The sequence below is a fragment of the Manis javanica genome, chromosome 7 (genome assembly GCF_040802235.1).
Source record: "Manis javanica isolate MJ-LG chromosome 7, MJ_LKY, whole genome shotgun sequence".
NCBI lineage: Eukaryota > Metazoa > Chordata > Mammalia > Pholidota > Manidae > Manis > Manis javanica.
In genome coordinates, this window is record NC_133162.1 from 55668300 (window position 1) to 55681294 (window position 12995).

The 12995-nt window shown below is 45.5% G+C and overlaps 1 protein-coding gene across 1 annotated transcript in view; it reads left to right on the forward strand.

Annotated features, from left to right (window-relative positions):
• Positions 1-825: 825 nt before the first annotated feature.
• The window catches only part of CCDC6 (coiled-coil domain containing 6), a 107676-nt gene continuing 95506 nt past the window's right edge, over positions 826-12995 (forward strand). Inside the window, exon 1 of the mRNA XM_017676703.3 lies at positions 826-1439. Coding sequence (XP_017532192.3) covers positions 1137-1439 — 303 coding nt within the window. The 5' untranslated portion in view covers positions 826-1136. The remainder of the gene's footprint in view (positions 1440-12995) is intronic.

Below are 12995 nucleotides of genomic sequence, written 5' to 3' on the forward strand. Positions count from 1 at the left end.
TCTAGGAGTGGGCAAGATGATAGTAAAGAAAGGTGACTATATTCCTACTTAATCATTATTTATATATCCTATTTCTGTATCTGCACTTTGGAAATTCGGCACTTTGAGAGATGTTTTAATCCACAGAAAGGTTTCTCTTTTTGGATTAGATAAATGTTAGTGTCTTAATTCCATTGCGTGATAGGTCCTGGCACTGTTTGCAAGATGCAGAAAGGAAAAACAGTGGCACCTTGTTTAAACAACTGAGTACAGTATGGCTTATTAGATAATTAGTGGGAGGAGTAAAGAACGCGGGTCTCCTCTGCAAATTCTTTCTTAACGAGGTTAACCTGTGACTGCCGTTGTTTTACCGCCCCCCCTCCCCAACCCCTCCTCGGCTTCTTGCAGGGGAACTTTCTGTTCTTTCAGCGCTATCCACAGCTTCCCAGTCAAGCTCACTGAGAAGATATAACTGAAAGGGCTGCTTGTATATTTGAAACAGACAGACGGAGACACGAGCACACACAGTCTGTGGAAGAAGGGTGGTGGTGGTCAGGACTCGGCGGGGGGCTGGACGCGGGAATCGAGTTGACCTTTCCACGTGTCCCCAGCACCTGCGAAGCTAGTTGGGCGTTGGGTTTTTTTTTGCAGGGGCGAGCGCGAGCCCGGAAGAGGCCAAGCGGCAGTGGGCTTAGGTTAGGGGGCAGGGAGGCCCTCCCTCGCAACACGTGCGGCCGGCAAGCAGCTGGCGCGGAGGCTGGCCTGGCCTCGCTGCTCCGGCAGTGCCAGCGCGTCCCCAGCCGGCTGGACGACGGCGCGCGGCGGCGGCGGCGGCGGCGGCGGGCGGGTCCCCACAGCCTTGCGCAGGCTTTGCAAGGCGGCCTAGCGAGCGCGCAGGCCCGGCGGGAGCGAGCCCCAGTGCAATACTGCCCGAGCCCGGGCGGGGTCTCTGTTCTCTGGCAGAGGAGGTCTCTTGGCAGCGGGAAGCTCCCTCTCTTTCTCTCGCCGCCGCTCCGAGTCTGCGCCCTGGTGCCAGGCGCCCAGCTCGGCGCTCCTCTGTCTTCGCCCGGCGCCCACTCATTCGCAGCCCGGCTCCGCCGCCGCCGCCTCCCTGCTCCTCCTCCTCCTCCTCCTCCTTTCCCCAGCCCGCCGCGGCCATGGCGGACAGCGCCAGTGAGAGCGACACGGACGGGGCGGGGGGCAACAGCGGCAGTTCGGCCGCCATGCAGTCGTCCTGCTCGTCGACCTCGGGCGGCGGCGGCGGTGGCGGGGGAGGCGGCGGCGGTGGGAAGTCGGGGGGCATTGTCATCTCGCCGTTCCGCCTGGAGGAGCTCACCAACCGCCTGGCCTCGCTGCAGCAGGAGAACAAGGTGCTGAAGATCGAGCTGGAGACCTACAAACTCAAGTGCAAGGCTCTGCAGGAGGAGAACCGCGACCTGCGCAAAGCCAGCGTGACAATCGTGAGTGCCCCCGGGGGTGCGCCGCAGCGCCGACCACCGCCCGCCTCCGGGGAGGCGGCACCCCGAGCCGGGCAGCCCCCGGGCTCCCCCACTCGCAGGGACCCGCAATGAGCTCACTCTCTGCCAAGCCCTGCCGGCTCCTGCAGGGTGGGGGAGAGAGGGAGGTGTCCCCTTGGGGCTGCGCGGGCCTGTCTTCCCGGGGGTCCAGGCCCCTCGCGGGGTGCAGGAGAGGGCTCCTGGGACAACTACCCACGCTCCTTTTTCACGTCTGGGGAGGAGGCCCCTCCCGGGCGTAGCTGAAGGCTGGCGGCGTGGCTGGGGGGCGGGGTGGGACTTTTTTCAGTCCTAGTATGCTTTAGGGGTGCGTCCGGAGTGTGGGGACCTGTGGGCTGGGAGAAAGGGAGGGAGCTGGGGCCTGTTCCAGGGGCCTGGCTTGGGGTGCGGGGGGTGCGCAGCTGGGCTGGGCACTTCGTTGGCAGCAGGACGGCTCTCGCTGGATCGCCCGGGGTGGGGGCGGGAGAGAGTGCCGGGAATCCGGGAAGTGGAGTTTTCTGGCCAGGATTGAGATGGAAGGGCGGGTACCGGAGCCACTGTTCCCACCTCGGTTGGAAGTCCGTGCATTGCCTGGGGGCGGGATGGCGGAGGCGGTACACAGCGGGGAAAATGCTGTTATCTTACACTGGCCTGGACAGAGTGAAGGGGTATGGAAGCCAGGACAGGCTTAACGGTATCGACTGACTCCTTTGCTGATCAAGATGTACGGTGTTTGCTTCATTGATGGGGTGTCTAGGGGTATTTTGCTTCTGAGTCCAGGTACTTGATGGGAGAGCAGTCTGTCCTGTTACCCCCTGGACCCCGAGGCTCCCTCGAAGAGGGTAAGATTAGATGTGTAGTTCTTCCTCCTAGTCTATCAGGCCTTTTGAAAGGCCTCCGTAGCCTGTAATGAGGCTAAACGTAACTGGAAAAAGTGTATATTGTGTGCTCACACCTAACATCCCTGTCAGTTAACCACATTATTAACATGCAGAATCCCCATACAGACAACTCTGTTAAGATCAAAACAGTTTCCCAGCCAGGCGAGAGAGGAGAATGTCAAGAAATCAAAGGGGTAAATTACCATAGCTGCTGCAGAATTGCTGATTAGACTGAACCTTTAGATGGACAAAAAGGCATGAATTTGGGGATGGGTCAAAGAATGCAGTCCCCAGATGGGTCAAAGATTGCAGTCCCCAGATGAAATAGGGCAGGTTTAGAGTGACCCTGTGCTAGGAAAAAAATCTTCAGTGGAGGAGTGTGTACGTGTGAGCTAGTACTGTCTTCCCTGGGGGTCCAGGCCCCTAGCGGGGTGCGGGAGAGGGCTGCTGGGACAACCACCCACGCTCCTTTTTCACGTCTGGGGAGGAGGACCCACACTCCGGATGCACCCCTCAGGCATACTAGGACTGAAAAAAGTCCCCCAGTACTAGCTCATTCACAGGAACTGGATAGCATTATGAATTTGCTTAGAAATCACATTTCCACCAAAGTTTCAGTGTGATTGGCAGACTAAATAGAAATTGATTGTATGTTCAAATCCAATCCTGGTGACACTTTGCATGTTCAAATCCAGTCCTGGTGAATGGAATTGGAGCAGCATTCACCTGTTTCCAGACTGGAAAGTTCTTGAAGTGCCCTTTTGGTAGGAAGGAGGAGGAATTTGCAGAGGAAGATACTTCTAAGCCTCCTCTGTAGCTTTCTTGGTGGAGAGATATATCTCTGCTGAGTGGGGGTTTAAGTAGAGGGGGAAGTTGGTGGAAGCAGTTTGATTAAGGTTCGAGTTAGTAAATTGGAGGGTTGGAACTACAGACAAGTACTAAAACATATAAAAGAGAATCTCTAGCCTCTTGCACACAGTGAGCAGCTCGAGCTGTTTTTGTTTGTTTGGGAGGGAGAATGGGGGTGGGGTGGGGATGCTGTGAAAGGGTTATCTGTTTGACACTTGACCATATTATAAGTAGGTCTAAATTGTACACAGACACATTGGCTTTGCATGGACAAACTTGTTCATTCCTGGTGTATAAGATCAGAGGCCTTCTGAACACTTGGTTTGAAGAATATGTAAGGTGGTGGCTTTATTTCTTAGCACTTGCTCTCCACTAAAACTGACATCCAGCCAAATATACTTTGTGAAATGTTCTGTGGCCTTACTGAGTGAAGTTTTAAAATTGTTTAGGTGATGGCCTACAGGCCTCGTTTCTTTAGTCTCTGATTAATATAGTCAGGGAGACAGGTAGGAATGCTTGTGGTTTACTTGGTTCCTAGGACTTGGTAGGTTCAGAGAAAAGAGATTCCTTTAAGCTTTTGTGAGTTTTATTAACTGGCCTAAGACCCGGGTTGTGTTGGGGTGTTTGACTTTTCAGGTATGTCGTTTGTGGGAGGAGAAATGTGTGTGACTAGGTGAACTGGGTCTGTGGATGTCAGGAGTCCATTGACCAGCACCATGTTGTAGTTTGTCAGGGTTAAGCTGCACAACCCTTGTCAACTTGAGCTGAGAGCCTTTTCCTAGTAGCTGCCTAGGAGGTTTGTGACAAGGCCTGGTTATTCAGTTAAGTGAAAGCCTTGCTAGCTATTTCATGATGTTAGTTGATTTGAAGAGAAGATGGCACCAGAAGCCTACTGCCTTCCTGGCTCTTATTTGTTCCTTTAATTATAATATTAACTTTCATATTCTTGAGTATTAAAGGTGAATATGGATGTCTTTCATACTCCCAGAACATGTTCAGGGAGTTATGTTGCTATTTAGCCACACCCTGGAGAAGAGAGAAACGCTCCCCACCCCCCCCTTTTTTTCTTTTTAAACATACTTTATTTTTTAGAGCAGTTTTAAGTTTTCAGGAAAACTGAGGGAAGGTACAGATTTCCCTTATTCTGCCTGGCCTTTCTCTCCTCCTCCTCTGTCAACATCCCCACCTAAGTGGGACATTTGTTACAACTGATGAACCGACGTGGACACATCATAGTCAGCCAAAGTCCATAGGGGGTGACATTAGGGGGTCACTGTTGGTGTATCGTACCTGTTATGGGTTTGAACAGTTGCTTAAGGATGCATATCTACCATTGTAGCATCATGCAGAGAAGATCCAGTGCCCTGAGAATCCTCTGTGCTCTACCTTTTCATTTGTCCATAACCCCTGACAACCCTGATCTTTTTACTGTCTCTATAGTTTTGCCTTTGCTGGAATGTCACGCAGTTGGAATTGTACAGCCCTGCAACCTTCTCAGATCGGCTTCTTCCACTTAGGAATATGCATTTAAGTTTCCTCCGTGTATTTTCATGGCTTGATAGTGCATTTCTTTTTAACATTGAATAATAATCCATTGTTTGGATAGACCACCATTTATTTATTTACCTACTGAAAAGACTTGGTTGCTTCCAATTTTTGGCAATTATGAATAAGGCTGCAGTAACCATCCGTGGGCAGGTTTTCCTGAGGACATAAGATTTCAGCTCATTTGGATAAATACACCAAGGAGCACAATTACTGGATTGTATGGTAAGAATATCTTTAATTTCGTGAAGAACCTGCCAAACTGTCTTTCCAGAGTGGCTGTGCCATTATGCATTCTCACCAGCAGTGAGCTTGGGTTGCTGTTACTCTGCGTTCTTGCCAGCATTTGGTGGTGTACTGACAGTAGCAAATGGATTTCTGATAGGTGTGTACTGATACCTCATTGTGCCCTCTTTTTTTAAGCCAAGTCCAAAGGTCAGTAGAAGCTCTTAACGGTCATTTCTGTCTCTTTTTTTGGTATATAAGTCATATTCCAATCAAGCTACACATGTAATAAAGGACTGGTTTTGTGGGTCTGTGTTCTCAGCATCTGTGTGATAGAGGTAAACATCATCTGTGGGGAAGAATCAACTGTGGGAGGCCCTTCCTCCAAGTACCCGGTGCATCTGGAAGTTACAGCTTGCCCCTAGAGTGTTTTATTTGAGGTGTAGAAGTGGAATGCTGTGTTTTGAATGATGATCCAATTTCTCCCAGTAAAACTGCAGTGGAACCAGGCTGCTGATTATAGATCCTAATTTCTTTGGAGCAGAGAAAATAAACAAAAACCAAATGCTCAGTCATCCTGTTGAGCAGCTTTTAGATGCTAGGCTAGATAGAGCTGGCTTGTACTGTGGCTGAAAATGTGGTAGTAGATGATCTGATTCAGTGTAGTGAGAGGTAGTGGTGGTGGTCTTGGAGAAGGTGAGGAAATGCAGTTGTTCATAGTAATTGGATGGCATCAAAGTTCTGCACGAGCTGCTGGTATTAGAGTGTAAGCAGGGCCTCGCAGCTGGTGTGGCCAGTTCTGTAAGGAGTGTGCCTGTTCTAGACTGATTCAGGCCTTCAGCATGTGTTTGGTTGGAAAATAAAGGCCTTTAATAAATCACTAGTATTTAAATGCCTTTTTTCTAACTACAAGTTCTTCATTAGAGAAGTTTAGGGACATAGAGAAAGACAAAGTTGTTTTGAAGTTATAGTAGAACAACATGTTGATATGACATGATTATAAAACTTGGCTATTTTGAACATCGATAGTGTAATGGTTTCAGTAACGAATAAAAAAGCCACCCTATAGTTAATGCTGTGGATTTTGTATTACTTACTCTGGCACCCTAATATACTATTTTCCATTTTTAAAGACTTCATTTTGGCAGACTCTCTGAAGCTATCAGATCAACATTGCCCTTGTAAAGAGGTGTAGTGTGTGTCTCTTTTTCCTGTGTTAAAAAAAATAAAATCTTAGATTCTTATGGAAACACCCAACTGTAGACACAACTCTGAGAAAAGTATGACCTCACAGTTAGGTCTAATTTTACACAAGTCCAGTCTTCTTAAGGAGGCTATTCTTAGATTTCTTTTGCAGATAAAGTTCTTCACATTTGTGTGTTTCATATAGTCTGTTTGCATTTGATTAAAAAACTCCACAAAACCTTAGAGGAGATTGTGACAGTGTTATACAATGTTCTCCTTATATATTTTGCCAGGGATGGGAAATAGTTCAGAGAATCGTTAGTATCTGGTTTGTGGTGACTCTTATTCAAGACCAAAGAGACTGACTTGGTCTCTTAAATAGCTATTACTTGTTTAAAAACGTTAAATGGCTCCCCATTGTCCTCCAGTAAACTTTCTGGTGGTTTACCAGGCTCTGCATGATCTGGCCCCTGCTTGCTTCACAAATGTGCCTCTCACATTCTCAAATGCTAGTCCTAGAATTTCAGTAGGAGTCCCTGGCTCCTCTAGGATGTACCTCCTGCCCTTAAATTGTTTTCCCTACTCCTCTCGTAACTCCCAGTAGACTGTACCCCCTCTCCCACCCCTGCTCCAGTGTGCACTGGCACTTGCCCTTTGCCAGCCACACACTGGGTTATGTGCCAATTCATGTGGTCCTACAGGACCCATCCGTCACTCTTTCCCCAATCCCACATCACAAAGGTCTCCCTGGTAGATGTGTGAATTCCTTTGGGGGCAGAATTTGCCTTGGTGACTCCTGTTCTTTAGTGCCTGGCATGCAGTAGACACTCGGGGGTATGTTGGGTTGACTTCAGAGGCTTTGGGTGATGAGATGTTTTATGTCTTTCACTGGGTGTGGCCGCCAGTACTGTCTCCTGACCTTGTGCTCAGAGCCATTTTCCTGCATGTGCCCTTTACCCCAGTAAACACCATCTTCACCCTAGTTGGTTAAGCCGACGGGATGGCTGAATGGATACACTGTACATGCTGGGGGAGCCACTGTAATCAGTGTGTGCTCAAGCCCTTCTAACCATAGATGATGATGTAGGTTACCTTGTAGCATGTATCTAGGTGCTCATGATACCTCTCACCTCTGAAAGGGGAGGAGGTTTCTCCACGTTCACCTTTCCAAAAGTTTTTGAGCAAGGTTTAGGGGAAAAAGTGGCCTTGCTGTAAGTTTTGAGATTTGACACCTCAGTTTTGGTAGTGGTGACAGATCACTCCACTTCTCTCTCTCTTTTTTTTTTTTTCCAGTTTTATCAGGAAAAAAATTGGTTTTATTTATTTGTTTTATTAAGGTATCATTGATACACATTCTTATGAAGGTTTCACATGAAAAACAATGTGGTTACTACATTCACCCATATTATCGAGTCCCCCCATACCCCATTGAAGTCACTGTCCATCAGTGTAGTAAGATGCCACAGTCACTACTTGTCTTCTCTGTGCTACACTGTCTTCCTCATGAGCCCCCCACATGATGTGTACTAATCATAATACCCCTCGACCCCCTTCTCCCTCCCCCCCTAACCCCTCTCTGTAACCCTTCCCCCTTGGTAACCCCTAGTCCCTTCTTGGAGTCTGTGAGTCTGCTGCTGTTTTGTTCCTTCAATTTTGCTTTATTGTTATACTCTACAGATGAGTGAAACATTTGGTAATTGTCTTTCTCTGCCTGGCTTATTTCACTGAGCATAATACCCTTTAGCTCCATCCATGTTGTTGTAAATGGTAGGATTTGTTTCTTTCTTACGGCTGAATAGTATTCCATTGTGTATATGTATCATGTTTATCCATTCACCTACTAATGGACACTTAGGTTACTTCCGTATCTTGGCTATTGTAAATAGTGCTGCAATAAACATAGGGGTGCATGTGTCTTCTTGAATCTAAGAATTTGTTTTCTTTAGGTAAATCCTAGGAGTGGAATTCCTGGGTCAAATGGTATTTCCATTTTTAGTTATTTGAGAAACCTCCGTATTGCTTTCCACAATTGTTGAATTAGTTTACATTCCCACCAGCAGTGTAGGAGGGTTCCCCTTCCTTGCCAGCATTTGTTGTTCCTAGTCTTTTCGATGTTGGCTTTCCTAACTGGTGTGAGAGATCACTCCACTTCTTACGACTTTCTTTAATGTGGAAATGCCCCACAGCCACCCCCTGGGAAACAACTATGGACCATCCTATGGGGAGATGCATCAGTGCACGTGACCTGAAGCTCCTATTGAGACAGTGTCTGCAAACAGGATGGGGAGACTTGCTGAATCCTTGGAGAGGGCCATGTGTGGCTTGCACAGTAGAGTTTGGCTGGGGCAGGGTGTGTGTGATACAGTGTCATACACAGTGTACTTGCATTCTTTTTTTCTCCTTACGTCTCACTTTGCAAAGGTAATTGTCTCTACACCTAGAAATGCTAATCTGATCTTTTAAGCTGCAGCCAGGCTGAGCAAGGAGTAACTGTCTTCTTCCCTGTTCCCTCCCATAGTGATTCCTTCCCTCAGTGGGTAGGTGTTCCTTTTTGTTTTCCATCACAGTGTAGTTGCTTTTAGATAGATTGAATTATTGTCAAAGCCGGTGAAGTAAGTGCTCATAGGTTCAGTGTGTTTCTGCTTAGTGGTGGTTGAAATTTTCTTGACAGGCCAACTAATGCTCTGGAAAATATTTCTAATCAAGAGCATCTTGGAGTGGTGTTACTTTACAGACTCTTCCTACTTCCTCAAGACTGTCAGATTTTCTTATCTTTTATGGTTGTCAAGCCCACAGCTGTGCATTTTCTCCCGGTGCTCCTACCAGTAAATTGCAAACATCAGTTTGTGTAGGCCTTCTCTTTTAGAGAGAAGAATGCTGTATCAAAAAAAAAAAGTTATTTTCTTACAGTTATTTAGAATTAACTCTCACCCCTTTTTATTGGTCCATAGATATGATGTATGAGGCACAGTTTAGTGATTAAAATTCATTATAATTCTCACTTGTTTCATGCTGGGGAATTTTTTGTGATTCCCCTCCCTTCCCCCTTTTGCCTTCTCAGAAAGGCACAAAATGACATGTGATAAATACAGCCTAAAATTGGCAGGATTCAACTTCCCAGTACTTAATGAACGGCCTACTGTGTGCCAGATACTCCGAAATATCCAAAAGGAATGTAAGGGCTTCTCCAGCACCCTACCAAGGATTACACGTTCATTCAGCTTGGCCCTGGCTTCCTGCTGTAGGGAATTCAGAGCAAGGGAACGGTGCTTCCCTCTCCAATATTTGTCAGTTCAGACGGTTGTGAGACACAGATACAAGCAACATACACAGGGGAGCAAGAGAGGAAATTCAGGCTGACTGCTGTAGGGGTTCTCACGGGGTTACACCTTCCACCTTTCAAAATGAAATGCCTCTAGCTGGGGGAATACCTTTAAGGGAAACAATGTGTCATATTCACTCTCAGTTTAATTATCTTGCAGTTTATTTTGTAAGGCAGAGTTGGGGAGAGCTGTTGCTCAATTTGTCTATGTCAGGGTGGCACCAGAAGGCTTTCTGTTTGTTTTGTAATTTTCTTTTTTATATGGTGATGATTGAAAAGAGATGTCATTGATGCTTTAATTTCATAATTTGCCTTTAGATCAAAATTATCTATTTGGTTTTTCCTCTATTGCTGTTGTACTCTGGGGCCCACCCATGTTCAATTCATGGAATTTTGCTGGATAGACTGCATTTCCTAACTCATTAATCCAAAATGTAAAAGCAATGATTTCTTATATGAAAGTTAATTAGGGATACTAGTTTATGGGCAATTTGAAATTCCAGTTAAAAAAAAAAACAGTGTTGATTGACAGGATAATCTTCCAAACATCTGTTCCAGATCCGAGCAGCCTCTGTGGATGCCAGGTGTGTATCTGGTTAATACCCTCCAGGGCATCTCAGGGCACTCTGGAGCAACTGAGGCCACTTGGTGTACTGAGTAGCAGAGTTGGGATGTTCAGCCAGATATAGGTCATAATTCAAAAAAGTTTTTCATAGAAGGAAAGAGAAAGGTGAAAAGAATAAAATCATTGAGTGTGGATAAGCTAGAGAAAGTTCTTAGAAATCTAGTACCATCTTCATTAAACACTTCATGTACTACTTTTATAAGTGAAACAGTCCTCTGAGCGACCAACTTTTTAGGGTGAATTAGAAGGGCTAAAATAGTCTTTTGAGAAAAAATAATTGATTTGGTGTTTAATTATAGAAAGAGCTTCTCAACTCATGGAATTATTTGCATGGAAATGGTGTTTTTTTTTTTCAATTATCTTAATATACCAACTCAAGTAATAACTTCTGTTCTATTGAGATTGTTTTTTGGGGGGCAGGGTTCTTTACTAGACAGGCCTTAATTTATCTAAACAAAGACATTTGCTAAGAGTCAAAACATTATGTCTCTGCTTTGTGTAGTAGCTCCTGATTATAGAAACACTGAAGATAGAGGAAAAAAAAATCGGCTGGTTGATTTTTAACATCTTTGTTGACCAGAGACTATGATTTTAAATATATACTTCATAAAGTAGAGATTTTGACTTCTTCAGGTCTAGATCACTACCTAGTAAGGTGCCATGTCCTTTGGGAAGTATTTAACTGTTTCCCATCATTTTGAACCTTGAATCCATGTAGCTTATTGAGAAATATTTTAGGTACCTAGAAAAGAGGGCTGGTGACTTTTTTTAAAAAAAAATATATATATATATTTTTATTAAGGTATGATTGATATACACTCTTATGAAGGTTTCACATGAAAAAACAATGTGGTTACTACATATACCCATATTATCAAGTCCCCACCCATACCCCAATGCAGTCACTGTCCATCAGTGCAGCAAGATGCCACAGATCCACTGTGTCCCTTCTCTGTGCTACACTGTTCTCCCCGTGATCCCCCACACCATGTGTACTAAACATAATACTCCTCAGTCCCCTTCTCCCTCCCTCCCCACCCACCCTCCCACACCCCTCCCGCCCTCCCACACCCCTCCCCTTTGGTAACCACTAATTCATTCTTGGAGTCTAGGAGTCTGCTGCTATTTTGTTTCTTCAGTTTTGCTTCATTGTTATGAAATCATGAGGAAAATCACTTGGCATTTGTCTTTCTCCACCTGACTTATTTCACTGATCATAATGTCCTCCAGCTCCATCCATGTCGTTGCAAATGGTAGAATTTGTTTCTTTCTTATGGCCGAATAGTATTCCATTGTGTATATGTACCACATCTTCTTTCTCCATTCATCTACTCCAGTGACCTTTTTTTCACAATTTTTTTTTGTGGTAAAGTATAAACAATGTAAAAGTTACCATTTTAAACATTTTTAAGTGTACAGATTCAGTGGCATTTAGTACATTCGTAGTGTTGTGAAACCATCCGCACTGTCCATTTCTGGAATTTTTTCTTTACCCCAAATAGAAACTCCATTTCCCCCTACCTCCAGCCACTAGTAACCTGTAGTCCTAGTGACTTCAATTTTATTTTTTAAAGGAAAAATTTTCTATTATCTACAAAAGCAGCTAGCTGCTTTTTATATAATAGTTCTGGTGTTGAAGTTATGAATTTGGACCTAAAGCATAATTCAAGTGCTGTTAATATCTTGCTCCGACTTCAATTCTTATTGCCTGCTGACTGTCCTGCATAAGGTTCTTTCATTCAACAGACATGTATGGCACTTCAGTCCTGTGCCCATGGGCTTGGTACAGTTTGTCCTAATTTGCATTTAGAGTCAGCATTCAGATGTGAAGAACATTGGGAGAGAACAATCCGCAGTGAAGCCTTGTCCTCCATGAAAGTGAAAGGACTTGGCCTTAATAGATGAGGGTTGCTTTTTTTTTTTTTAAATGAAATGTATTGTTAAGTGTTTACGTTCCTTGATATCATTTTGAATCAACCATAATTTAAGAAAGTCTGAAGGCAAGGAAAGCTTGAAGAAATGAAAAACAATTCTTATTTACTAGCATCACCTCACTTCTGAAACATTGTATGTTGCTGTGTTAATAGCTGATGTTTATCCACTGCTTACTATGGGATGGGTACTCTTGGGTGGGGTTTGCGTATATCATCTTATTTAATCCTCACCACCATCCTGTGTGATCAATACTATTTTACACATAGCTATAAACTTGCAGATTTAGGTCCTGACAGGTTATGTAACCTGTCTGAGATCCCGTGGCTTATCAGGTGGGGCTGGAATTTGAACCTGGGTGGGTCTTAAGAGCTTAAGCACAGCTTGTGGGAGGGTGGGATATAGATTTCGGAACAGTTTTATCTTCCTTACGTAGTGGGTGTTTTTCTCTGAGTAGCTCCTACACTGCTGTGTTCCTTCAGTTAGAGTAGTCAGGGCTGCCCCCATCACCAGGCAATTCCCAGGATGCCAGGCCTCAGGGAGTGTTTCCAGGGTGGCAAACTCCCTGCCTTGGAAAATAAACAGGGATGGAGAGGGTGCCTTCAGTGCATGGGGGCCAGCCTGTGCACCCCTTTCTGACTCTGTTGCCCTCCAGTTCTGGGCCCTGTCTGTTGCATTCCATGCCCTGTCCAGTGTGCCCTGGAAGGTTGCCTCCTGCTCAGTGCCCAGTCATCCGGGCTCCTCCCCCCCCACACCTGCCCCCATCCCAGTCCAGTATCAGCCTCTTTGTACTTGTGTTATAACTTCTACTTAAAAATAGTCTGCCTAGCACAGTAATAGTGGATTTTTTTGAACAAATGTATTGATCATCTACTGTGTGTCAGGCAGTGTGCCCTATAAAACAGCATATGAGAAGTTGGTTATGAGGGGGCCTTGACTCAGTCTGGGAGTGGGGACCA